Source organism: Gobio gobio, assembly GCF_949357685.1.
Source record: "Gobio gobio genome assembly, chromosome: 21".
Taxonomy (NCBI): Eukaryota; Metazoa; Chordata; class Actinopteri; order Cypriniformes; family Gobionidae; genus Gobio; species Gobio gobio.
Window position 1 is genome coordinate 18,027,852 of NC_137117.1, and position 26,419 is coordinate 18,054,270.

At 37.5% G+C, this 26,419-nt stretch overlaps 2 protein-coding genes across 5 annotated transcripts in view; one reads left to right on the forward strand and one right to left on the reverse strand.

Moving 5' to 3' along the window:
• Nucleotides 1–12,913, forward strand: part of itga5 (integrin, alpha 5 (fibronectin receptor, alpha polypeptide)) — a 65,781-nt gene extending 52,868 nt beyond the window's left edge. Inside the window, exons 25-30 of the mRNA XM_079802446.1 lie at nucleotides 477–635; nucleotides 2,419–2,526; nucleotides 6,617–6,730; nucleotides 7,713–7,814; nucleotides 7,919–8,041; nucleotides 10,588–12,913. Of these exons, the coding sequence (XP_079658572.1) occupies nucleotides 477–635; nucleotides 2,419–2,526; nucleotides 6,617–6,730; nucleotides 7,713–7,814; nucleotides 7,919–8,041; nucleotides 10,588–10,668 (687 nt within the window). The 3' untranslated portion in view covers nucleotides 10,669–12,913. The remainder of the gene's footprint in view (nucleotides 1–476; nucleotides 636–2,418; nucleotides 2,527–6,616; nucleotides 6,731–7,712; nucleotides 7,815–7,918; nucleotides 8,042–10,587) is intronic.
• The window catches only part of rapgef3 (Rap guanine nucleotide exchange factor (GEF) 3), a 56,217-nt gene continuing 42,671 nt past the window's right edge, over nucleotides 12,874–26,419 (reverse strand). For all 4 annotated transcript variants that reach the window (XM_079802449.1, XM_079802447.1, XM_079802448.1 and 1 more), the window contains 13 exons: nucleotides 25,650–25,680; nucleotides 20,700–20,778; nucleotides 20,417–20,554; nucleotides 20,177–20,274; nucleotides 17,923–18,048; nucleotides 16,366–16,547; nucleotides 15,024–15,114; nucleotides 14,617–14,667; nucleotides 14,443–14,530; nucleotides 14,277–14,341; nucleotides 14,117–14,171; nucleotides 13,911–13,982; nucleotides 12,874–13,783 (listed from right to left, as the gene is read on the reverse strand). In XM_079802449.1, coding sequence (XP_079658575.1) covers nucleotides 13,665–13,783; nucleotides 13,911–13,982; nucleotides 14,117–14,171; nucleotides 14,277–14,341; nucleotides 14,443–14,530; nucleotides 14,617–14,667; nucleotides 15,024–15,114; nucleotides 16,366–16,547; nucleotides 17,923–18,048; nucleotides 20,177–20,274; nucleotides 20,417–20,554; nucleotides 20,700–20,778; nucleotides 25,650–25,680 — 1,195 coding nt within the window. In that variant the 3' untranslated portion in view covers nucleotides 12,874–13,664. The remainder of the gene's footprint in view (nucleotides 13,784–13,910; nucleotides 13,983–14,116; nucleotides 14,172–14,276; nucleotides 14,342–14,442; nucleotides 14,531–14,616; nucleotides 14,668–15,023; nucleotides 15,115–16,365; nucleotides 16,548–17,922; nucleotides 18,049–20,176; nucleotides 20,275–20,416; nucleotides 20,555–20,699; nucleotides 20,779–25,649; nucleotides 25,681–26,419) is intronic.

Here is a 26,419-nt window from a genome sequence, read left to right on the forward strand (position 1 = left end):
TGATCATCAATGCAACGGATTAGAATGTAAAAAGAGTCTACTTTCCCTTAATTGGAAATGTGGATATTTTATTTTATTTTTATTTTTATTTTATTTTTAAAGTCCATTTCATATATATCTTTTTTCCCCATCTGTCCGCTGTAATTGCTGCTTGCAGTTTGGTTTCTTTACACATACTTTCTGCAGATGAGTCATGCAAACACTTGTACATGGAGAAGTTGTCATGGAGAATTTCCAGCAGTTACACAGAAGTCCTGAAATAGCACAAGGCGTCGAGTCATCCCTTTATGATGACCAGAGAGCACAGAAACACCTGTGGAGTTACTTTAGCAGCACGACTTTAACCTGTGGTTGTGATGGCGTACGATATAATAATGAAAAAAACAAAGCAGCAACCTTGATGTTAAACCAAAGAGGTTGAGAGGATTTATTATGACAACATACACTTGACTCATCTCTCACTCTCTATCCCTCAGTTGGTGAACAACGGGCCGAGCCGCATCAGTCACACTCTACTGCAGCTCAAATGCCCCATGAGACTTCAAAGTAACAGGTTCATTTACCCGCTGGAGGTCACAACGGAGGGGCCTGTTAACTGCACCACCCACAACATAGTCAACCCCCTTAACCTCAAGGTAAGATGCCCTGGGTTAACTGCAGGGCAGAGATTTGATCAGGGTTCACCTGATGAAGTAATTCATACTGGAGTGTGTTCTGTCATTATGTGCATGACTTTGATCTTTCAGGCTTTTCTTTTAAATCACTGTTTACGTGTGAATCAAATGAAAATGATCAGGAACGTGTCTGGGACGTATTTCACCCAAATATATAAATATACACATTCCTTTTTATGCTTTAGCTTATTCACCTTTTCCCCCAGAGTTAGATTAGTCCATACATACCATTCTCATCTCCATGAGAGCCATAACTCTGTCTGACACACTCACCACTAGCCTAGCTTAGCACAAAGACTGGAGGTAAATGGCTCCAGCTAGCCTACTGCTCAATAAGTGACACCCCAACATTTTCCTATTTAAAAATTGTGATGTGTATCATTACATCGTGTACTAAGACCGACAGAAAATGAAAAGTTGTGATTTTCTAGACCGATATGGCTAGGAACTATACTATAACTATATAATCAAGGAACTTTGTGCCGTACCATGGGTGCAGCGACGCAATGATATTACGTAGCGCCTGCAAATAGGCTAACTTCCGTCAACATAACCAACGTGACAACCTGCTTGCACAGGGAGCGTGCTGGGGACTATTTTCAGGCGCTGCATAATATCATTGCGCCTGCTAAGCTAGGCTAGCGGTGGGTGCGTCAGACAGAGTTATGGCACGCACAGAGATGAGAATGGTATGTATGGACTTATCTAACTCTGGGGATACGGTGAATAAGCTAAAGTCCCAAAAAGTCGGTGTGTTCCTTTAATTTTCCTCAATGAAAAAATATGTGAAATATAGTTTTTGAGAAAACATTCTTACAAAGGTTTAAATCTGTAGCAATTTTTGCTGTAAAGATATTAGACGGGAGACGTACATGCAGTCATGCGAGGAGAGAACAGATGTCCATCAGAGGCTCTTAAAGGGGACATAGCTTGTTGATTACAAGCTAAATTTAAACTTAAGGGACATCCGCTGTCAGTAACACCCAGTGTGTCCCATACAGTATCAAATACATATGCCAAACACATGAAGACACCACCCATCCATCCATATTTCCTAATATGTCCTTTCTTGGAGCCCTCCCTGTCCCTCGAACAGCCCCACCCAAGGGCATTAAACCAGCCTTTGATCCTCCTGCCATACTCTCATCTCAATCTGCTCTCTTCATGCTTCACGTCCCACTGCTGTCTATATAAACACAGCCATCAGCTTTATCAGAGCTTCTTATGAATGACCCAACAACATTTCCCTCTCCAAGAGCGTACAAATTATCTGAAAAATGTGGGATCTCACGTTATAAAACAAGATATTTGAATATCCTTAAATGTAATGATTATTTGCCAACAAGTTATACGTATCTACACCCCTGCCTCTATTCTGTACCATCTGAAGGACGACTGGATGATTCGTAACACAAAACTGCTGTTACATCTGGTATTGTGCAGAATTCCTCTCCGAATTGGTTGTTTGTTCAGTTTCTCATGCCGTTTAGGGTGTTTTCTTGGTTTTGAGGAGTGTATGAGTCTACACAATGGAGAAGTTGAGTAAAATTCAGACATCTGTTGCAAAATGCCCCTTGTGTCCTGCACGATGTGTCCCTCCCGTTGAGCTCATGGCTGAATGTCAGTGTTGAGTCAGAGGGCGTCAGTACAGACTGAACCTTGATGTCATTCTGCACAATGTCCACAAGGGTGGTGAGTTTCCACTCAATGTTCTGTTCCCCCTTTTCTCACTCTCTCTCTTTAGCTCCAGCAATCGTCTACCGAGCAGCCTCCTGTACGAGACGCGGCACAGGAACACCACATCGAGAAGAGGGAAACGCACAAGGGCGAGCTGTCTCAACTGACCAATCTGGTGAGATTTCTTGAACGTGAAGGGGGGGGAGTTTATGAGAAAAATACAAAAAAACACATTAGCTCTGTTCAGAAACCTAGATAAATGCCTACACAGGGAGCTGCCTTCTGAAACAGTCATTTGAAACACCCAGCTACTCAAATAACCCAATTAGCACTTGTCGCAATTGATTCCAGAGTTAGTAAGCTAATGACTTCACTGCTGAAAAGACATCTTATACCAACATGAACTGGTTTGCTGGTCTTAGGTGGTCTCCTTGCTTGGCCAGGCTGGTTTGTTTGCTGATTTTGAAGGGGGTGTTTTCAGCTGGTCAGGCTGGGAGCCCTGCTAAACACCAGCTGATGATCAACTTGGGCTCACAATGCTTTTGGGAAACACAGGCCATGATACTCTAATTTGGAAAAAAAATACATAACCCACACATATATTGAGTGAAAATGGTAAATTTTTTGGATCATCCATTTAATACTTTTCAGTATTAAATGTACAGAGACCCCAAAGTGATATAGGCCCTGTTTACACCTGGTGTTAAGATGCGTTTTGATCATAATAGTTCATAATGCTTAATACAGGTGTAAATGGTGTCTAAAGGGGGTTGAGCTTGTCCACTTTCGACCACTTCCAGAGGTAGTCAAAAACTCATTCGACCAGATTCCTTTTTTTAAACGCTCATGTGGTCAAATGTGTTCGAATGGCCACAAAAGACCACCTACTGACCTAATGCGTATTTGCATAAACATTATGGGAAGAACGCTAGCCAGACGGGATTTAACAGGCTGAAGACCCAAGTTTGGTTCGAAACGAAAAACGCACCAAGCACGATGTTCTCTCACCATTCCGGTCTAACACACACTCGCATTGTTCGGCTGGTCTTGTGGCTCTCAGTGCAGAAATGAAAGCTGATGCTCTCTGTATGGTTTTCCATCATCTCTGGGCGTGTTCATATGTAAATTGCACGAGCTTATTTCGTCCATTAGATTGAAAGGTCTAGGCCATAGTTCCTCCCCTCGAAGAAAGCAGGACAGAAGTGGTTGAAAGTGGACAAAAGAGACGGTTTAAAACACCAGGTTTAAACAGTCTCCCTCGTCCACTTGTGATTCAATAAACAAAAACACATCTTAATACCAGGTTTAAACAGGGCCATAGTGATGAAAAAAATGAGATGGGAGGAAAACATTTTCAAAGCTTTTGCGTTCACTCACAAAGTTATTTTTACCACCATTTTGAATGCACACATTCAGGGATTACCTTCACTGAGAAAGATACTTGCTATTCTGCCTTTGATTTTGGCCAATTTTGACCTCTTTGTACCAGCTTTTCATCCAAAACACGACTAAAATGCTATCTAGGTAGGCTGCACACTTGGTTTTGGAACACAGCTACCAAGTCCTGCTCAACAAAAAGACTCAGCATGACTCATTTATGTTGGGTAAAATGCAAATGTTAAACAAACACATCCAATATGGCGTCTGAGGTCATGAGAATGCAGCTGGACCTTTCGTTCACTAGTGTAGTAACTCAGAAGGTCAAATTATACAGGGTCAAAGATCTACTCTGACTGATTAGCCGCCATTAAAATGTTTTGCTTGGTCGGTCTAGGTGCATGTGTGCGTATTTGTGTGCTTGCGTATGTGCGTGACCATGTGATAGAACATTAATGACCTCATTACTCTCCAGAGTGATGGGTCTGCTGAAATGTCCTCGCTCTACCCTCTAATTTCCCGTTCTTCGCTGCGCCATTAACCGCTTCAGCTACCACCTCTCTCAGACAGCAGCTGATTGTGTAGTCCAGCTGTAGGTATCTGTACCTGACCAAATGAAAGAGGGCTTTGTCGCCTGTTGCACTCACTCGCACACATTTATCATCTCTTGCTTGATGACATGTTCCTAGAGGGCTATTTATTTCTTCGCCTGTTCCCTTGTGCTAATTTTGTTGAGGGAGAGCAGGAGTCTCTGTTGACATGTTCTGTTAGTGAACAGTGGAGATGTGTTACAGGACTCCAAAGTTCCAACCCAGGTTTGACATCTCTCAACTAGGATGAGGTGTTAATAGACGATAACACTTTACTATAAGGCTTAATTTGTTAACATTAGTTAACGTGAACATTTACTAATATGTTACGTTATTAAAATAAAAATTTGTACCTGTTCATATTATTTAATGGGCCTGAGCTAACATGAACTTAATAATAAACAGTTATACTTTTATTAAGTGACGTTAACTAAGATGAATAAATACTTTTAACTAAAATGAACAATTAGAAATTCATTATAGTTTATGCATTAACTAATGGAAACTTATTGTAAAGTGTTACCAAATATAATTAGAAATATTGAAAAAGAAAAATGTACTTGTATAGTATAATGTAATATAATATAATATAATATAATATAATATAATATAATATAATATAATATAATATAATATAATATAATATAATATAATATAATATAATATAATATAATATAATATAATATAATATATAATATATAATATAATATAATATAATATAATATATAATATAATATATAATATAATATATAATATAATATATAATATAATATAATATAATATAATATAATATATAATATAATATAATATATAATATAATATAATATATAATATAATATAATATATAATATAATATAATATATAATATAATATAATATATAATATAATATATAATATAATATAATATATAATATAATATAATATATAATATAATATAATATTTTTAATAAAATATATTTTTCTTATTGGAAAGTAGTTTTTTTGTAACCATTAATTAACTTAAAAAAATGAATGTACATAATGATTAAAAAAATATTATAATGTAAATTATATAAATTAAAATATAGATATAAAATCTAAGAATATAGAAATATGTGAAAATATAAATATATGAATGTGTTTGTGTGTGTGTATGTATATATACATATACATATACACACACACACACACACACACACACACACACACACACACACACACACACACACACACACACACACACACACACACACACACACACACACACACACACACACACACACACACACACACACACACACACACACACACACACACACACATTCATATATTTATATTTTCACATATTTTTATATTCTTAGAATTTAGATTTTAATTTATATAAATGTAATTTATATTACATAACATCATTTATATATTACACTATATATATATATATATATATATATATATATATATATATATATATATATATATATATATATATATATATATATATATTAGTATTTACATAAATATATTCTTTATATAAATAATAATTACTATTAGATAATATAATTATCTTATTGGCAAATACCTAAACTGAAAATAATTAATGTACATAGTACTAATAATATATATTGTATAAATATTATATTTAAATATTATATGCAGTACAAGAGCTGGAGGGCCCCATGTAAAGTTGGGGTGGTCCTTGTAGGGAAATGTGTATGTTCTGTAATAATTTTTTTTTTTTTTCTTCTCCTAATTAAACGAATTTGACGTTACAGGGATCCGTTGACGAATGTGGTAATGTACAGCTTGTAAAAACCAGGGAGCTAAATGTTATTGCGTCTGTGGGTCGGAATTTGACTTAAGGCAACTGTAGGCAGGATTTTACAGTCCTGTGACTCTACCAGTGATTTCCCACTAATTTAAAGCAGTCGTTGTCGCTAACATTAGGTCCTTTGTCACTGCCGTTGGCTCGTGACTCTAATGTCTGTCCCATGGTCACATCTCTCCATCCGGATCTTCACATTCATAATTACTGTTGGGTTTTTAATTAATGCTTGTGTCTCAAATGACAGGCAGGCATGCTTTTATGGTGATTTTATTTATTTCTGCCAGGAAATTTAATTCACATGATCTGTGTTTGTTTAAAGGGCCCGCCTTTTATAGCGTCATTACATTTCAGTATCATTTGTTTATTTGAATAACTGCTGTTATGAAGGGTTTGTCATGAGTTATGACAGGAACTAAAATGCACTGTGATGAAATAGTTCAGTAAACGTTCATAAACTGATTATTATTAACTCTCCATCTCTCCCTCTGATATGTTAGTCTTGCTCCAGTGTGGATTGCTGGACTCTAACGTGTAACGTTGGCCTGCTGGAGCGAGGGACGAGTGCCATACTTCATGTTCGCTCGCGAATCTGGGCCGAAACATTTATGGAGGTGAGCAGAAAACCTTGGTGCAAGCAGTCCAAAGCTGTCGTCTCTCTAGAGATTATTACTAATAATACTGCAATAAACACATGTACAAGACTCAAATAAGAGCTTGCTTACATCTCAAAGTCTGTCCCATGATTACACTGATTAAATAGATTTTACTGAGTTTTTCATGTAAAGTGTGACCGCTTCCTGGCATGGTCACTACTAAGTGAGCTACAAGAGTGTGAGTGTCTGTTCATGTATGTTAAAGAGAGTCAGATGATATCTCCAAACAGGAGCTCTTTTGAGAGACGCCTTACATGCTCTCTGCAGATCTAGCCAATACAAAGCTTATAAGTGAGTGCATTGAAAATACATTAGGAGAAATCCTGAGAGCTCAGCAGATTGGAATGTCAGAGGGGTTTTGTGAGAACCAAAGCCAGACTGAAACACTGGGATTCAGTGAAGCAATACTGCCCCCATCTGGATGCAAATGGGGTTGTTACATAAATGAAATGCAGTTGAGAGCTACTAGGCACATTCAATTAATGCACAGCCAGTTTTACATGGTTACCAAATGTTATATATTATATATATATAAAAACAAAAATATATAAATTTGTTTTAGTTATTTTAGTAAGCTAAATGAAAATGAGAAATGAAATAAGTTTCAAGTAACGAAAATGTTTTTTATGGTTTTAGTTTCAGTTTTAGTTAATGTGTTTATGCGTGTTTGTACATATATTTTGAAAATGTATTTTCTCTTAAATTGTAATGTTTACATATGTTTTTAAAAACTGTTATTTGCAAAAACTGCAAATTATACAAATTAAATTATTTGAATAATTACAGTAAAAATATCAATTATAGTTCTATACAAAATCAAACATTATTATTCATATATAATTTATATAAAATTAATATTTATTTTCTGTAAAACCTAGACTTTAATTTTCAATTTCTTTCCTGTATTGAGGTTACAAATACTTTGTGCTTTTATTTGCAGAATCCTTATAAAAGCTTTATTCTGGAATGCCTTGCAAGTTACAAAGTGGAAAAGATGCCATATGCCATTTTGCCCAAGGTGACTTCTAGCGGTGCTAAAAAGGTAAACTTTCTCATCTACTCTAATTCATGTTCATCACGAGACATAATCTATATAGTCCTTATTCAAAATCATCCAGTGATCGTCATCTTTTCTCTGTTAACTAGATGGTCACTCCTGTGGTCTGGAATAAGCCAGACAGTACATACGCTGTTCCTCTCTGGATCATCATTCTGGCTATTCTGGCCGGCCTTCTGCTGCTCGCACTGCTGATCTACGTCCTCTACAAGGTCAGTGTCGGCCATTTTGATTTCTAGTTTGGTTTCATCATTTATCTAGTTGGCTAATCATAAACGAATGATTTTCCTTTGTAGTCAGACAGATTTGCAACCAATAGTAAAGTCATTTTAAATCTTACAACTAATCATAAATGAACATGTACCTTTTATAAAGGGACTAACTTTATCCTAACAGTAGCTTGTTGCTAATTGTAAACTAATTTGTAACCATTGTTGCCAGACTAGTTGACAATCATGAAAAAAAGCTTAATCTTTGTAGTTGGGCAAGCTAGTATCTAATTGTAAATTAAATATTATCCTTTTCATTAAGAAAACCTTGTAACGAATCGTAAACCAGTTCTTATTCTTCACAGTCAAATTGAGTAATTGTAAATAAATACCTATCTTTCATAATAGAAATAACTTGTAGCTAATCATAAACTAAATTGTATCAATCACGCCGCATTCACACGGGGCGTCGGCATCAACGCTTCTCGTTTACTTTGAATGGGTGACGTCATGCGTTGCCGAACTGAATTGTGGGTTCCGTCGCGGCGCTTCACTCGCGTTGCAAGCGGCAAAAGTTGAAGATTTCTCAACTTTTCAAGCGCCAACGCAGGCGTCATCCAATCAGATCACCCTATGCAAATATCCTAGAGCAGACGCTAGCCAATCGCGTTCGTTTAAAACACCGGTGAATGAAGAGTAAAGAACGATCTAAAATGGAGGATAATCACCCGGTCCTTTACTACCAATCATTATTTACATACCGGGACACAAACTGGAGAGACCAGGCCTGGAAGGAGGTGGCAGAGACGTTTGGAGAATCTGGAATGTATCATGCTTGTATTCCGTCCGTGTAACTTACTCTGTTTATCATTGAATGACAGCAGCATATCATATCATGTGTGGTTCAAATAGAGCTATCCCCCAGCCAAATGAGGAATCAAATATTAAAGTGATCAGTTTTCATACACAAAATAGTCTCACAGACTAGCTGTCAAAAAAGGCGCTTTTTTTGTGTTGTGTTGTGGTCCAAGCGGCAAGTAATGTGATTAGCTGTTGTCACTATGACGGTCGCGTCAGGCACCAAGCTTCAGCCACGCCCTCCATCAAGCGTTGACGCCGAAGCCCCGTGTGAATGCGGCGTCATAGCTACACAAGCTTGTAAACTAATCTATTGTGTTTCAGACTAGTTATCTTTTGTAGTTGGGCTGTCTTGTAACTAATCGTAAAACAAAATCTTATCCATAGATTATTGTATCTAAGCGTAAACAAATTCTTATTCTTTGTTGTCTGGTTAACTTGTAACTAGAGGAACAAATTCTTATCAGTTCTAGTAGGACTAGCTTGTAAATAAATGTGAACCACTTCTTTTTCTTCTGTGCAGAGTTTTTATAGTTAACTAGAACTTAAACTAAAAATGTGCTACTTGAAACATTTATTTTCTCAAGTTTAACTTCATGTACTAAAATAACTAAAACAAAAAATAATAAAAACTATATATATTAACTATTAAAAATGACAAAAATACATAATAAAATCGATCTAAAATTACATGGAAAATATAAAATAAATAAACTGATTCAAAATATTAATAAAAACTATAATTGTATCTCAATGATACTAAAATAATACTGCTTTGTTGGGCTAACTGGTTACTAGTCGTAAATAATTTCTTATTCTTTGCAATAGGGATAAAATTGAACTAGTGCTGTCAAATCAATTAATCGCATCTAACATAAAAGTTTGTAAATATACAATGTATGTATGTGCAGGGCTTAAAATTAACACTCACCAAGTACCGTATGCGAGTAAAAATCACTCAAATTCATTCACAATTATGTCAAAAAATGCCAGTCTCTGCGAGTATCCTAGTAAATACTATCAGTTATGTCTAAGATGCACTATGTAACTTTTCCGTCCACTAGAGGTTGCCTGTTCAAAACAAAGGCATAGTTTGATGACGCCACGTTTGAGCGCATACATAGTGCACCTTTAAGTGAACACAAACACAGAACGCATGATCCGTGCGTGCATTCGGTCTTAAAGTGACAGCATCCAAATAATCCTGCCACTGTCTGCATTTTTAATGTTAATCAAAGGACACAAAAAAAAAACGCTCACTGCTTTTGAACTTTAAAAAGGATATGAAGACTATGCTGTGTTATTTATTTGATAAGCCTACTTTGTTTAATTCAGGCACCTGAAATCTATTAGTCCTGCTTGAACTGATTATTTAATTTGTATCTTTGTTGTATTGTATTTATTACTGACTGTTTACTTGTCTTTAAAAATGTAGGCTGTTTAATGTATGCTAGTGGTTTTAGCTGTCGAAATTTTAATAGAGGATTGTGACTTTTCACTAGTATCTAAAATTTTCTCTTAACTGCCTGTTTTTGTGTTATGGCAGGTAAAAATTATTTTTGGCCAGTACATTTTCTTAAGTCACCAGCCAAAAGTTTGCAAAAAGGCCCTACATTTTTTTTTTTTTTTTGACAGCACTCAATGTAACTAATCGTAAATGATTTTTCTTCTCCTCTTCCTGATTCCTGTAGCTTGGCTTCTTCAAGAGAACTCCATACGGCACCGCCATGGAAAAAGCCCAGCTCAAACCTCAGGCTGCATCCGAGGCCTAAACTACACAAGAGCATTCGGAGAACACGTCTCAAAGAATGTTCTTAACCAGAGCTCATCCAAAGAGAAGGTTACTTGCTGTTTAACAAAGACAAAGACTAGACTGCAGTAGAGGAATATGGAGGAAAGATCACTGGATCTTTACTGTACTGCACTAGATGACGAGACCCTGAGGACTTAAAGCCAAATGAATGTTGACATAGTTTATTTTATCTTATTGATTTTCTTTGATGTGGGTTTCGATTTTTAACCACCACTTATAGCCTACCACTCACAAACAGTTTGGGTTGATCTTAACCAAAGCTCAGGTTCACTTGCCTTGCCTGGCAGCAAATGCCCAAGACAGACACAATCTGCACTAACATTAAGAGTATTTTTAACAATTTCACTTTAGTTTTTATTTCGCAGTGTAGCATTTTACATTTTAAGCGTGTTATTTCACTAAACACACACGCGTTTAAACCAAAAAAAGGTCTATGCAGTATTTCACAAACAACCAAAGATACTGATACAGGTTTTTTTTTTTTTCATTTATTGTGTTTTGAAAGTGAGAATGAGGTAGTTGGATACCTCACCATGGACCCTCATCTCCATTTACCTGCTGTCTTTTTTTTCCTTTTTTTTTATGAAGACATTTTAAATGTTTTTATGTTTTGTCATGTGATTTGTAATGGAAAGGGTTTTCACTTCGAATGAGATGTTTTCAGCTCAGTCACCTCTTGTATCTTCCAAAGAAAACAAGCCAAGTTGGTTTCACTCTCAGGTGATGGTGATCGAGGGATGCATTTCCGCGGAAAATATCGTCAGGATCCATCGCGGAAGGCGTCCATTCTTCCCTACTGAATGTCAGCCGTTTCTGTCCTGTTATCTTAGTGGTAGCGAGCGACAACGTTGCCTTAAAAGTCATCTGGGACACAACTGGATCCGCACCGAGCCTGTGAAACCTCGCCAATGCCTTGAAGCAGAGCTGTGCTTTGCCATTACTCTAACAGACTCTTGGGTCAAGAGTCGTCCCTCCAAACTTCTGTGGGTGAACGGAGAACCACTGTGGACTTGAACCGAGATTTCCGCAAATGTTGGTGCAAAATGAACTTGCGGTCTGAAAGCAAACCTCTTCCAGGGCAGCAGGCCTCATCCAGGGACTGAATGTTGAAATACACCTGTATACTTTTTGTTTTGTCCGTGTCGTATGCGTGTCTTTGTGTTCATCTGCTTGTGGGCGTATGGATGTGAGGATATGAGAGATTTTTGTGGAGCGCCACAGTCAGTGTAGAAATGCCTCCGTACATCATGGTGCTGAAGTGGCCGAATTGGATGGGAACTGCAATCACCTGTTTCAGCGAGCCACCTAGAAAGGGAAAGCAGCTGGAACTGTGGGATGCGTAGGAAATCTGTATGGAAGTGCAATATTGTTGTATTTTTTTTTTCTTCAAGTTAATTTCAACTTGTTTTGTCATGTATATTAATACTTTATTTTAGAAAAGTTCTCAGAAATAAGGATTATTTGAAGACAACACCCAGTTCGAGGGTTGAAATAAGCCCAGATGTTTAAAAAACAGTAATGCTGTAGTCTACAGAATACAGAAACATGACCCAATGGCCAAAAAGCTCAAAAAAAAAAAAAGAGCAGATTTTAATGGTTTAATGTGAAAATTTTACATGTATGTGCAGGTTTTACCAACCAAATATAGTTTGAATTGGTACACAACCAAAAATGGACAGATAGACACCACTTGAATCCTTAGTAATGTTTTTGAGTCTCTTGTGTAAATTTTTCAAAAATTATTTATTCCTCCAAAAGTTAGATTTTAGTCTTGATTATTTTATTTTTTTCAGGCGGGAGGAAACACTGGGTATGTCTTCATTTTTTTGTTTCTATTTTTAAAAACTGCCCCAAACCCTGTTTGTGTTTTTGAGTTGTAAATATGTTTGGTGAGGAGATTATTTTAATTTTCAGCTGATACTGATTTGACGTATTTCATCGCCCCATATTGGGGAGAATCAGAGGGATGTTCAAGTAATTATTTGTATTTACAGTTTGCATTTTAAAATAAATCTTTTTTTTTTTTTTTTACAACTTGTTTTTGGTTTTTTAATTTTTAGGTGATGGTGGGGGAAAATAATTTGTATGGGGGGGTTTGATTTTGGATACTAAGTGCATAAATGCACAATATATTTTAAACTCAAAAAAAGAAAATGGCACCACAAATGTTCAATAATTTATTTATAAAAAATAAACACTTCATTAGAAAAAAAATGCATAAGATATATACTTTCATATATAATGTCTACAAAACTGTGCTCTCGTCATTGTATTTTGGTGTTATTTGGCTTTTATATACAGCAGCTAGTGATAATCTGTACATTCTGTCGATCTTCAGTGCTTGCTTGCAATGGAATTCAAAGGTTAATATTTAAAAAAGGCCATAATACTGTTAAATAGGTGCCGACAGACCATAGATTTATTAAAAATCAATGCATTTATGTGCATTCATTTTCTATGATCCAGTGGTTCAGTCTATTATTCCGCTTACACCATAGTTAGCACACATAAATGTTGATAATGTTTATTTACTTAGACACTTTCAGTGTTTTGTCCCTAAAACAACTTCTTTACACCACATTATGAATCTACAACACAGCCCGGGCAAGTGTTGCTAGTTTGGAAAGAATCAACATAATTTAATTTTTTTTATATAAATAACAGTTAAATGCCAGCAGCACTAAAGTGAAATTCTTTGCTCATGGTGTAGTGGGTAAGATACGCCAGACAGCAGTCAGAACAGAACACTTCTGATTAGGCATCAAAAGGAAATGTCAGCATTTTCCCAGCCAATGCACAGCTTATCACAGTCCATGCAACACTGACTTGACAAGGTGTGTGTGTGAGAATGTACACCAATTAACCACACATAGGGTGATCATTGATTCCATCAGTCATTTTTTTTTCTCCAATATGGAGCAGGACGGGCTGAAGAAAGGCAGTCTTTGCGGTGTGTCAGCGCTCTATGGCTCTGGACAGCTGAGTTAGTTTCTTCTGATTGTCGATCACTTTAAGGTTCTGGATGTACTGTCTTACATTGGTTGCGTTGCGCAGGGTCAAAGACTGGTCTGAATCTGCAAGATATGAGAGGGGGAAATCAAATCTTTGCTGATTTATTCCGCTCTGTTTTTTAAAATCATTTTGAGGGGAGGGGGGGGGGGGGGGAGAACAACAACAACAACAACAACAACAACAACATACATGTTGATATTCGTATAGCTTGGGCATCCAAGAACATTCTCTCGGTCAAGCCTTTCTGTGGAGATGAAGGCACTGCAAAAGCACAAAAATGACTATCTCTCAGTTGCAGAATTCGGATAAGAATTATTTATTTTTAACAGAGACATTGAGAGAGTTAAACTGTGGCGTCCTCTGATCCACACCACTAGGGGGAGCCGTTACCGTACCGTAAGGCTGGCTTCGACACTCTCGAACCATCTTCAATGTTCTGGCTATCAAGCGCTGAAAATAAGGTAAAAAGCACATATTAAATGTTATATCTAAGTCATGGGGTTTACATTTAAAGCATAATTTCAATTAAATGCAATACTCTCCCCACAAACTCACCATTTTCTCAAAGTTGACCAGTTTATCAGTGTAGTTCTGGTTTCCCTCATGGATAAACGTCATATCTATATAGGGAAATGAGCAGGTGATAGATTAAGTTGATTAGACATCTATCCACCACCAAAAAGTCATACAAAATAATGTGAATGAGATTCAGTAACGTTACCTTTAAGCAGCAGAGGCATGAAGGGAATGTATGGAGGGCTGAGTTTGGCTACAGTCAACCTGTAGGCCCTGTGGTTACGAGAGGGATCCTACAACACAGAGAGGATTACTCTGCAAATAGTACATAGACATATTGGCAAAACCTTGTAAATAGCATGTAAATATTTGCTCTTACCATCAGTCTTTCGTATGCACAGTAGATCCTCTTGGTTTTGTTTGGAAGTCTCTTTATTAAGATGAAATAAACAGCAATGTTTCAAGTCAAATTGATTTGCATAGAGCTTTTCACACTACACATAGTTTCAAAGCAGATTTGCAGAAAATCATGTTCAATTTTCATAATACATTTTGCAACAATACAATCGAGCTGAGATTTGCTATAAGCAAGTATGTGGATAAAGCTGGATGTTCAACTTTATATAAAGAGGTGGGTTATTATATACATTTTGTGAACGCAAAGTCATTTAAATGATTTGTCTTTCGATATGTGTAAGTGATCACTGAAAATGTTGATGCTGGTATTTTACACAGAAATAACACAACAAAAGTTTATTTATATATAGAGAACATACTTGTCCTTACCTCCCATGTCTTATTGAGCCTCTGTACGGCACTGTTACTGAGGCCGAACATCACTGCAAAGAATGAGTTCAGGTTCTTCTGCTCTTTTAAACTGAAATAGATCAAATCAGACGCCCATGAGCTCATACTCCCTCAAATGTGTTTATTTTACTGGAGTGGTCACAAATGGACATGCACTATAAAATGGTCATGATTTTACATGATTTAAAATCATCATAATATATATATTTTTAAATGGAATATTGCAGTATTTATTATAAATGATTCGCCTGTGCACATCATTATTTATTTTTTTTATTCATGTGCCCTCATAATCTAATCAAAATAACTTTCCCTCCCTCTTGCAGCATCATCTCATCTTGTTTACTGGTGTGAGGGCGGGACAACCTGTCACTGTCACATGACATGACATCACAGCAATAGCAAACCACAACCATCCAATCAATTCCCAGTGGACAAAATCAAGTCCCAAGAAGCTGAATATGTTTGAATATTCATAACAATAGGGAAAAAAACAGTACTGCAACTTCAGTTTAATGCCGACTTTAACACAAGTCTATCTGTGGAAGATGTAGGTAGGGCCTGTTCGTCCAATCATTGCATTCGGCCCAAAAGATGGGAACCTGTGACGTTATACTCAGAGCGGTTTGGGAGTCAAATTTATATGTTTCAATGGCAACAGTATCAATGCTGAAATAAATCATTATTATTGTAATGTTATGTGCTTTGAGACGTTAGGTAGTCTGTCGTCTTGTGACGTTTTGCAAACTGCTTTGTTCATGTGTTTTGAAGGAGGCGTGGCTTTGGAGACGCTCTGAAGGGAGTGTGGGATCTCATGCATTCAGAGCTAACCTGCTATTGCTAACTAACCTAAAATTGCCTAGCCTACCCTACCCTAATGTATTCAGAATTTTACTGTAAAAACAATACAGGCTGAGTCATTTTTAGGCTTTTTAACATAATCAATCACTATTAAAAAGAACCATATCACACTGCAAAGTTGCTAAAAAAATCCAATCACTTAATTTATGCTGAAAATAGCAGCATATTGTATAACATTTATTGGGATAATTTGTACATTCTCTTCTACAACTGCTCTAGCTGTAGAGCTGTAAAAAGTTAACAACACACAAAGTTTATTTAAAGATTATGTAGTCTTAGTGGTTCAGGTGGTTTCGGTGAGCCACATTGATGCCGTGAAGCTGAACTTATGCAATAGTATGACTATGACGTAAAGAAAGAATAGTGACATTAATGATTAAACCGCTGACAGATGTGGTTTATCCTCCACTGTATGCTGTATTGTATGGCAGCTAACAGCCTTGAGTGCTATTGTACTCACACAACAGCCATCTTGATGAACTTCTTCAGTAGTATGGCTCTCTTGACCAGGTCCTCACAGAGACACAGCTCAGTCACCACCCAGTACTGAACCTCGTTGAAGCGACGGACAAACCGCTCAAGGTTAGCCGTAGTGGCTCCTGGGAACTTTTCCCGTCCGAAAACGTAGTAGACCAGCTCCACCTGTAGTACAGCAAATTATGAATTGAAATATTTAAAACAATTATTTAGAGTATATATGTCGATAAACATATTCTATATTTGTATGTGGCAAGTTGAGATGTAGCGTGGCAACCACGGTTTATTCATATTATTAATAATACCTTTTTTTTTCATTTAATTGATAACTTTTTATTAAACTTTTTGTTATTATATTACTGTCCCCACCAATTTTTCCACTTTGTGTTGTGCCATATTTTAGATCATATTTAAATATATTACAAATACATATATAATTATATAATAATATACATTATGTTAAGCAAAAGCTCTTTTAACTTATTTGTGATTTCATGAATATATTTATTCAGCAAGGATGCATTAAATTGATCAAAAGTGACAGTGAAGTAAAAAGTAAAGACTTTAGATTGTTACAAAAAATCTATTTAAAATAGATACTGTTCTTTCTATTTATCAAATAATCTTGAATTTTTTTTATCACGGTATCCACAAAAATATTAAGCAGTGCAACTGTTTTCAACAATAATATTGCTAATAATAAGAAATTGAGCAGCAAATCAGCATATTAGAATGATTTCTGAAGGAGCATGTGACACTGAAGACTGGAGTAACAAGGCTGAAAATTCAGCGTTGTCATCACAGGAATAAATTACAATAAAAAAGATTAAGTGTAATAATATTACACAATATTAATATTTTTAACTGTATTTTTTATCAAATAAATGCATTAGATACTTTTTTCTTACCAACCCCAAACATTTGAACAGTAGTTTATATTTGAACAACAAATGTAAACAAAACAGATTAATAGTTGGCTTTTTTATCATTCATAAACTATTTGTTCTTTGAAACTAAAGGTGAGAGTATCTTTTATCTGCTCTGTACTTTTGAACTTTGGAAGTATTTGATTGTTCTGAACGTTGGACAAATAGTCATTGCAATGACACACTTCCTACTTGCATTCATCTTATATGCACTTATACAGGTATTTGCGAGCTGGCGACATTACAGACGTCAGATATTTGTTTACCCAGCAGGTGTAAGCCAGGCGTAAAATTGAGAGAGCTCGGCTGTAAAATATTTCACTCGTTCTCCTTGACATGTTTGATTCTCGAACAGATATGCTGCGCTCATGACTGATCACATCCTGTGACATTTGTGTCCCTGTGAGAAGATTTACACTATTTACAGCATTGTTATGTCATAGAAGCGTCACACTAATGTGATGCTCTAATTGTGATTAGTAATGCTGCTGATTAGATTTTAGTATTAGTATTTTGTCTTGTTGAAGTTCCTTCTTTATCTGGCAGCTGCCATGAAAGAATGTAATGAAACGGTTTGTGCCAGTAACAAATTTGTGTGTTGGTTTGGCTGTTACCTCATGCATGGCCATGAAGAGCTCCCAGTCGTAGCTGGTGTGCTGGCTGGCCATGTCCTTGGAGCACATCTGCTCTAGAGTGTCCATGGTGTTCTTCTCCGGCCCCAGTTGCTCTCTCACGGGTGTCTGTCAGGGTTAACACACACACACGAGGAGACGAGATTGTTGAATAAAGTTATTTTTGTTTGTTTTTTGCGCTCAAAAAGTATTCTCATCACTTCATAAAATTAAAGGAACAGTTGTGTTAGGATTAAAGTTTGCAGCAGGCGGAATGAAATAATAATAATAATAATTACATTTATATAGCGCTTTTCTAGGCACTCACTCAAAGCGCTTTTACATAGAAGGGGGGAATCTCCTCAACCACCACCAATGTGCAGCATCCACCTGGATGATGCGACGGCAGCCATATTGCGCCAGTACGCCCACCACACACCAGCTGATTGGTGGAGAGGAGACTGAGGGATGATACCAATTGTATACATATATGGGGATGATTAGGAGGCCATGATGGACAGGGGCCAATGGGCACATTTTTTTGGTCAGGATGCCGGGGTTACACCCCTACTCTTTATCGAAGGACATCCTGGGATTTTTAATGACCACAGAGAGTCAGGACCTCGGTTTAACGTCTCATCCAAAGGACGGTGCTTGTTACAGTATAGTGTCCCCATCACTATACTGGGGCGTTAGGACCCACACAGACCACAGGGTGTGCACCCCCTGTTGGCCTCACTAACACCTCTACCAGCAGCTACCTAGTTTTCCCAATTTGGTCTCCCATCCAGGTACTAACCAGGCTCAGCCCTGCTTAGCTTCAGTGGGAAACCAGTCTCTGGCTACAGGGTGATATGGCTGCTGGCATATCACAAAGTGCCTGAAAATAGTCCCCTGTGCAAGCAGGTTGTCACGTTGGTTATATTTCATGCGCTGCGTACCCATGGTACGGCACAAAGTTCCTTGATTATTACGCAGGAATGAGAATATAGTTCCTAGCCATATCGGCCTAGAAAATCGCAACTTTTCATTTACGTCGGCCTTAGTACATGATGTAACTACAGAAGAGTCAAATTGTAAATAGAAAAAAAAAAAATCAAAACTCTTTGGTAATTTTTTTAAGCGAGATTCAAACGGTCTAATCAGATTCAATGATGCTAAGCTAGGCTAAAAGTGCTACCGCCAGACCCGGAGATCGGCTCAATGGATTCAAAAAACGGTTAAAACTCAACTGTTAAACTTTAGGGGAGTTGGAAAAGGAGCCTATTTTCAAAAATAGTGGCTTGTTCCTTTAAGGTTGAACCACTGGAGTCACATGGACTATTTTAACAATGTTTTTACTACCTTTCTGGACCTTGCAAATGGTCATTAAATAGCTGTCTATGGAGGGGTCAGAGAGCTCTCCGATTTCATCAAAAATATCTCAAAAGGTCTTATGGGTTTGGACCGACATGAGGGTGAGTAATTAATGAAATAATTTTTTTTAGGGTGAACTAACCCTTTAATCAAGTTAAATTGCATAAGTCAATACAAGCTGAGAAAAGCATCCCCCTCCTCTGAAAAAAAGAATATAATTTGAAGACATTACATTATTATGGCAAAAAGATTTCATGGAACACTATCTTTAGAAGTCGATATATTATGGTATGGAGTATGAACCACTTTTATAATATTTTTATGGTGCTTTTGTGTCCTTTTTGAAGCTTAAAGTCACTATTTATTATAAATGATTTATCCGTGCACATCGTATTTTATTTTATTCATGTGCCCTCATAATCTTTAATCAAAATAACTTTCCCTCCCTATTGCAGCAACATTCTCCGAAGACATGTTTACTGGCATGAGGGCAGGACAACCTGTCACTTGCATGAGATCGACCAATAGCAAACCACAACAATCCAACTATCCAATCAATTCCCGGTAGACCAAATAAAGTCCTGCTCTACATTTTAAGTCATTTCACTTGGATATGTGCCACAATAGGGAAGAAAAGACTATCACAACTTGGCGTTTCATGCCAACTTTAAAAGTTTTAGTCACATAGCTTAAACAAATATTACAGTGGGGAAAAAAAATCGAATTATTTATTTAAACAAATGATTTAAATATCTAACAAACAAAATCCAAAAACATTTTATATGCATAGTTTCAAACTATGTAAATTTGTCACAGTTTATGTATATTTAAAGCTGACTCGTATGACTAGAATGAGGATCTTTTACTATGAAACAGCAATAATTCTGCTGGCATCTCTCACCAGTTGTTCCACTTGGCTGGCAGAGCAGAGGAAAAGCCTCTCGTTCACTCCTAAAGAGGCAGAGACTGACGTAGTCTCCAGCTTGAGCTGGACTCTGTCTGCAAGAAGCAAAGCAGAAGAAACTTGAAAATCTCTTAGGTAGGACAAAAACTAATACTGACTTCAAACTAAAACTGTAACAGTTCTGAGGCACGGTCAGAGGGAACTCTGAAGCCAAATCATCTGAATCTCATAGCTTACCTCCTGAGGAATTCATCTTGACCAGCACATAGTTTCTCTCAGGATCCACTAATGTAGTCAAGATGTCGTTCACTGAAGCATCGACTGGCAGCATCACAGTGACAGCCTTATGATCCGGTTTAAAGATCTCATACAAGACTGCAAACGGACAATTGGACTCTTTTAAATGAACAGATTTCATTAGCTAAATTCCATTTTGATTAATGTGAGCAATTTCACATCCTTGTTTTATCTGCTCTTTGTTTAATTTCTTTATCGTACTGTTAGAAGTAAAAACACAAACCTTTGTCTTGAGCTTTAATCGACCGTAATTTTCCCACTGGCTCTTCGTAAGCAGAAAACCAGTCAAACTTTTGGTTCAGCTGAAACAAACAGATGGCCATGTTGGATATTAGAGCTTGCAGGGCTTCAAAAGTCAGTTTTCAACATGTGTAGAAAGACTGAGTCTGAAATTAACGGACAGCATTGATGATCTCGGTTATGATGGAATTTCTGTGTCTGAGAAAATAAGTGTGGTTCTTATTCCAAGAATGTGAGGAATCAGAGACTAGATCAGGCATATGTGAAGGATGGTCAATACAGCATTTTAAACCCATTTGTTAGGATGCCTTCTCTCAAACAAAGCTCTTACTAGTATTTTTTTTGCATTACTGCTCTACGGTGTTTCCTACAGAATTGTTTTACATACACTCTCACACACACACTATATAAATACAATACCACATTACACAGGTTGCGGCAAGTGAGTGAAACCGATTAATTTAAAAACTACAATTCTTTCAGCAACAGAACGAGTAAGTAGAGCTGCAACTAACGATTATTTTTTCTGTCGACTAATCTAACGATTATTTTTTCCGATTAGTCGACTAATCTAACGATTATTTTTCCAGATTAATCTTATTATTCTTTTTTACTGATTATTGTATTTCAAAGAGGGTAGTGAATTTATTTAACATGAAATCAATGAATGATGACAATATTAATTGTATTTCAGGAAGGGTAGTGAACATAGTATGGCATTTTATAATGAAATATATGAACACAAGAAGCTTTTTAAACATAATATATAATGATAATATTCATCATAAAATGTATACAGAGTAGGCCTAATTAGGAAAAGTTGTTTACTATAATAGTTGAGTATGATTTACTTATTGATTTGTGTCAAAAGTAAACGAAAATACACTTGTATTTATCTGCAAACGGTTCACATACAGGAGCTTTCAGCATAGTTTTAATGTATAACTAGTCGTCTATTTTGAAGATACATGTGCATAAACAACGACTAAAGCTGCCAGAAGTTTTTGCCCAAACTTCAAAGACATATTTAAATGATTAAAGCTAGAGGCATATCTTAACTTAATGTTACTTTAATCATGCAAACTACCTATATACAGCATGTTATTATGCATGTGTTTGGGACAGAGGGGAACCAGGTCGCATTAACAGGAGATATATGCAGCCCATAATAAATAAAAGCACGAGACGTACTGCGGTCGGAGAAGAACACCGGAAAATGTGACCGTATGTTGCAATACACGCGTGGCGCTTTCAGCTGCGCGAGAGAACACTGGCAGCAGGGTTGCCAGGTTTACACAACAAAACCCACCCATTCGTTACTCAAAACTAGCCCAAAACAAGCCCAATCGCGTTTCGGGGAGGTTCTCTGGTAAACATCGCGTTCGGGGGGTTAAATATGTGTGTTTTTTTTTTGCTTCAACCCGCGGACATGAGACACAGCCCGCGGCAACAGTGTAGAAGTAGCCAAATTCCGCGGGAAAAAAAGCGGACTTGGCAACACTGATTGGCAGTGTGAAAGCTCCCGCTCTCCACGCGCACAGCTCCTGCTCTGCCACCGCGCGCAGTGTGAAACCGGCGTTACAGAGCGAACAAAGCACAGTTTTTTCGGCTTCTGTTTAAAGTACTCCCACACTTTTGAATGTCGCGGTCTGGCTTTAAATGATAAATGATCATTTTCACTATGCCCGGGAGCAGAAGCTGCCATTATTCTAGATCTTCTGTTCCATTGAGAATGAGGAGATACGTCATGGTCGTGGGCGGAGTCTGAGCCCTACACCATTCTGGGATCCCACGCTATCGGTTGCCAGGGGTAACATTGTAAGAGCGATACAGAGATCAGAGCAGGAAAGACGGCTCGAGGAATTATCATCGCGGCGTTTAAGCGGAGAAATTACGAGAAAACTTAGAAGAAATGGAGAAGAAGAGGTCTCGTACAGGGAGAAACTTACTACCAGCGCCAAGCTGAGGTATTTAGAGAAGCTGATATCAAAAACGTTGACCCATACAAGCTGCCACGGCAGAACTCCGAACTCTTTAACGTTACCACCTTACACTGAAATGTTTCTATAAATATATTTCCTGTGCATTCTGAATAATAAATAAGTTATATCTCCCCACTATCCTGCAGCAGTCCAGTGCTCGTCATCATAGCAGTGTTTTTCTCTTACTGATCATATTTTATACCTGTTGAGTTTATATTTTTTAATTAATTTGACTAAAAATTGAAATGATCGTTTGTGTGCGCTGGTGCTTTTATTCCAGCCTTCTTAAGTAGAATTAATGCTCGGTACGTGCCTTAAATGAATGTAACGTTAACAATGTTAAATATTGAATTAATCTTAAACAGTGATGCACACAGTAGAGGAAAATGACAGTCAACTAGGCCTACCTTGAAAATTAATTAAGCGTTTTGGGCATAAACATGTTTATAACATACAGTAACATGACTGACAATGAAAAATGACAGAATAGTGATCAACATGTTTAATACAAATAAATAAAGGTTCGTATTGATCAGGTGTCTCACACTTCAGCATCGCGCTCACTAGTTTAGATCATGACTGACACCCTGTGGTGAAATAATGGCGTACCTTTACCAGCCGCTGCTTTCTCAGATCGGCTTGGGTGGATTAAAACTTCATGTTCAGTTGAGTTTGGAAAACTATGTACATAGTAATCATCAGAATATCTCTTCTCCAGTCTCCGAGATATTCCAGTGTCCGAATCCATTACCTGGCGGGCAGACCCCCAAAATGGCGGAAGGGGGGCGGGGCGCTGTGTCGTGACGACATCTCCTCATTCTCAATTCTAGAACGTAAATAATGTGCCGCCGACGCGTCGACGCATTTCACGCACGACGTCATCGACGACGTTCGTAGTCGACGTCATCGACGACGTCGACGCGTCGTTGCAGCCCTACGAGTAATGTGGCGTTCACACCGGACGCGATTCGCGCGAATAATTCGCGCTAATCGCGCGAAGGTGGACGCGTGTACATTTTGAGTTTACTCGCGCGAATCGCGCGTGAAATTCGCGCGAATCGCGTGTGACATTCACTGCACAACAGATGCGAATTCGCGTCATGGGCGGGGCTTCCGCCAGCAGCTCGTCTCGTTGAGAAATGGCTGACATGGGCTGTGTTTACATGTCTTTTTTTTTGTTCATATCTACTGTTAATGTGTGACAAAACGTAGTTTTAAGACTTTTTCAGTCGATAATGTAGTTGTTTAAAGCTCAAATCTGAGGTTTATTTACATAAACAGTGCCTATTTGAACATTTTATCTGCCGTTGTCGGAGCTGTGAGCTCCAGAGGACAGCGCGCTCAGCGCACGTGAAAGCCGGCGAGGGCAACCTTTCCTCGGCCAGTCCTTCTGCCGTCTCCCGCTGGCTCTGATGTCTCTGTGGTGTGTCTCGAGCTATAATTCGTCTTGTAACGGCCGATCTTTGGTCTCATGGATCTATAATTTGTTCCCTGGCAAATCGTTTAGGCTGAGGGCAAAGATAAGTTTCATTACTTTATATTTTTAGGCTATAACTGTACGTTGCAGTTGTAACGTTAGCCTACTAGCACTGACTTTGAATGTTTGACTGCATTGTTGCTTTGTTTCATGTATAGCTTGTTATACATTACTGATACTTTTGTATTATTGATCATACATAAACTTGCATTTAACAAAAAGAGACTGGGTTGTGTTTCATGTAATTTAATGTTATCACAGTGATAATCATATTGTCTGAACCAGATATCAATATACAGATTTTCTCTTCATTGTTGTCACTACTAGAGCAAGCTCCTGATTGGTTAACGCGGCGCGAAATATCCGCCAAAGTTCAGATTTTTCAACTTGAGCGTTTCGCGCGATTCACGCGATTCGCGCGAATCGCGCGTTCAAAACGCTCAAGTCGCGTCCTTCTCGCCGCCTCAATCGCGCGAATCGCGCGAATCTCGCCGCCTCATTCGCGCGAATCGCGCCGCAGAATGCCATTTCGCGTCTCTGCATTGACTTAACATGTAAATCACTCGCGCGAATCGCGCGAATCGCGTCCGGTGTGAACGCACCATAAGTGATTCAATGAATCATTCGCTCAAGAGATTCATTTCAAAATGCTTATTCAATTTGTTTAGGAACAAAACACGACTAGGTTGCTCAAAGCTGCGCAACAGTTAGCCTTTTCATCTTGCATAAAGGAATATTCATATATTAATGAAAAAACATTACGTTTTAACGGCACGCTGTCATTCGGACAATAAGTTGGTGTAATGATACAAATTTGCTTCAGTTCATTCGTTTTTTCAAGATTAATCAATTCAGTGAAGGATTCGTCGAAATGCGGTGACTCGTAAAAGAAAAGCTCATTCATTCAACGCTGTGTGTTGTTGATTCACCAAAAAGAGTCATAAGAGTAATTTGTTCGTGAATCGGAGTACGCGGAGTATCGCTTTTGAATGTGTGTTTATGAGTGCAGCCCTCATTGACAACTCAGTTAGAAAGGCGTTTCTAGCCATTATTTCGCGGCGCATGGGTTTTCTTTTGCATAAAATTGCAAACTCACATTCACAACTAAGGTAATAAGTTTAAGCAGTGGGGAAAAACAGTTCAGGAAAGACTGTAGCACTATATTTATTGTTGTGCAATTGTTATTTAAACACCTGTTCCCAAATACACGGCAAACTATATAACGGATGGCTGGGTTTTATGCGACCATGGATACAGCTGACCTACTTTTAGTGTACAATTCAATGCTCTGTCAGAAAGGGATTTACTTTTGTTTAGTTCTCTGAATTTGTCTAAAGACCTCTGGTCACAGAGATGTTGACTTTTCCACCGGCGAGTCTGTTTATTATGCTGTGTCATAAAGTAAGTAGGATTTATTGGTTGGTCTCTTATCGCAGCAAGTTTCCCATTAGACTAAGAAACCAGTGCTTCTTACCTTCGTCAGAGTGTGACATCCATTCTCGGTTCTGTAAGGAGTATAACAGGGAGTAGCTTTAAATGTAGGATTAAGTAAAGAGTTTTGATCACATAGAAGACTCAAGAGTAAAGGTGTGGACTTTATAAAAAGCAGGTCAAATAAAGATTAGGTATGGTATTTATTTTATTATTTGATGACATCAGGTCTGATTACATCATCATTTCAGCTCTAAAATATGCTTCAAAGTGTGAAGTGCAGTAATTACGCAAACACTGGAAAAATAACAAGATTTACTTGACTTTGACAGATGAATATGAATTGACTGTTCTTCAGAGGTCAAATCATAATGTAAGAGACCTAATTGTGGTCATTTTGAAGAAATATATTTCTGTCATGACAACTCTTGGAGTGTTTGGCATGGTAATGGATATGACAATGTTGATGTGTTTGGTCTTGGCGGAATAGATCTGCTACGCTGCTGCTGCAGAGCAAGTACAGAGACTTGCTATTGCCAATATATACACGGCATGCTACGGTGAGCAAGTAACACATGCTGCTGCTGTACCAGTGTTCATTTTGAAAGCAAATTTAGTCATATTTTAGTAATTTGAATTTTGTTTTTAGTCTAGTTTTAGTCGACTAAATATCATAAGGTTTTAGTCCAATAAATCTACAGTAGATTTAGTCGACTAAAACCAAATGTGTTTAGTTAAATTGTAATGCATTAATAAAGAATTTCTAGAAAATGTCCAAACCCATTATATACATCTTTTAAAGATGAGAAAACA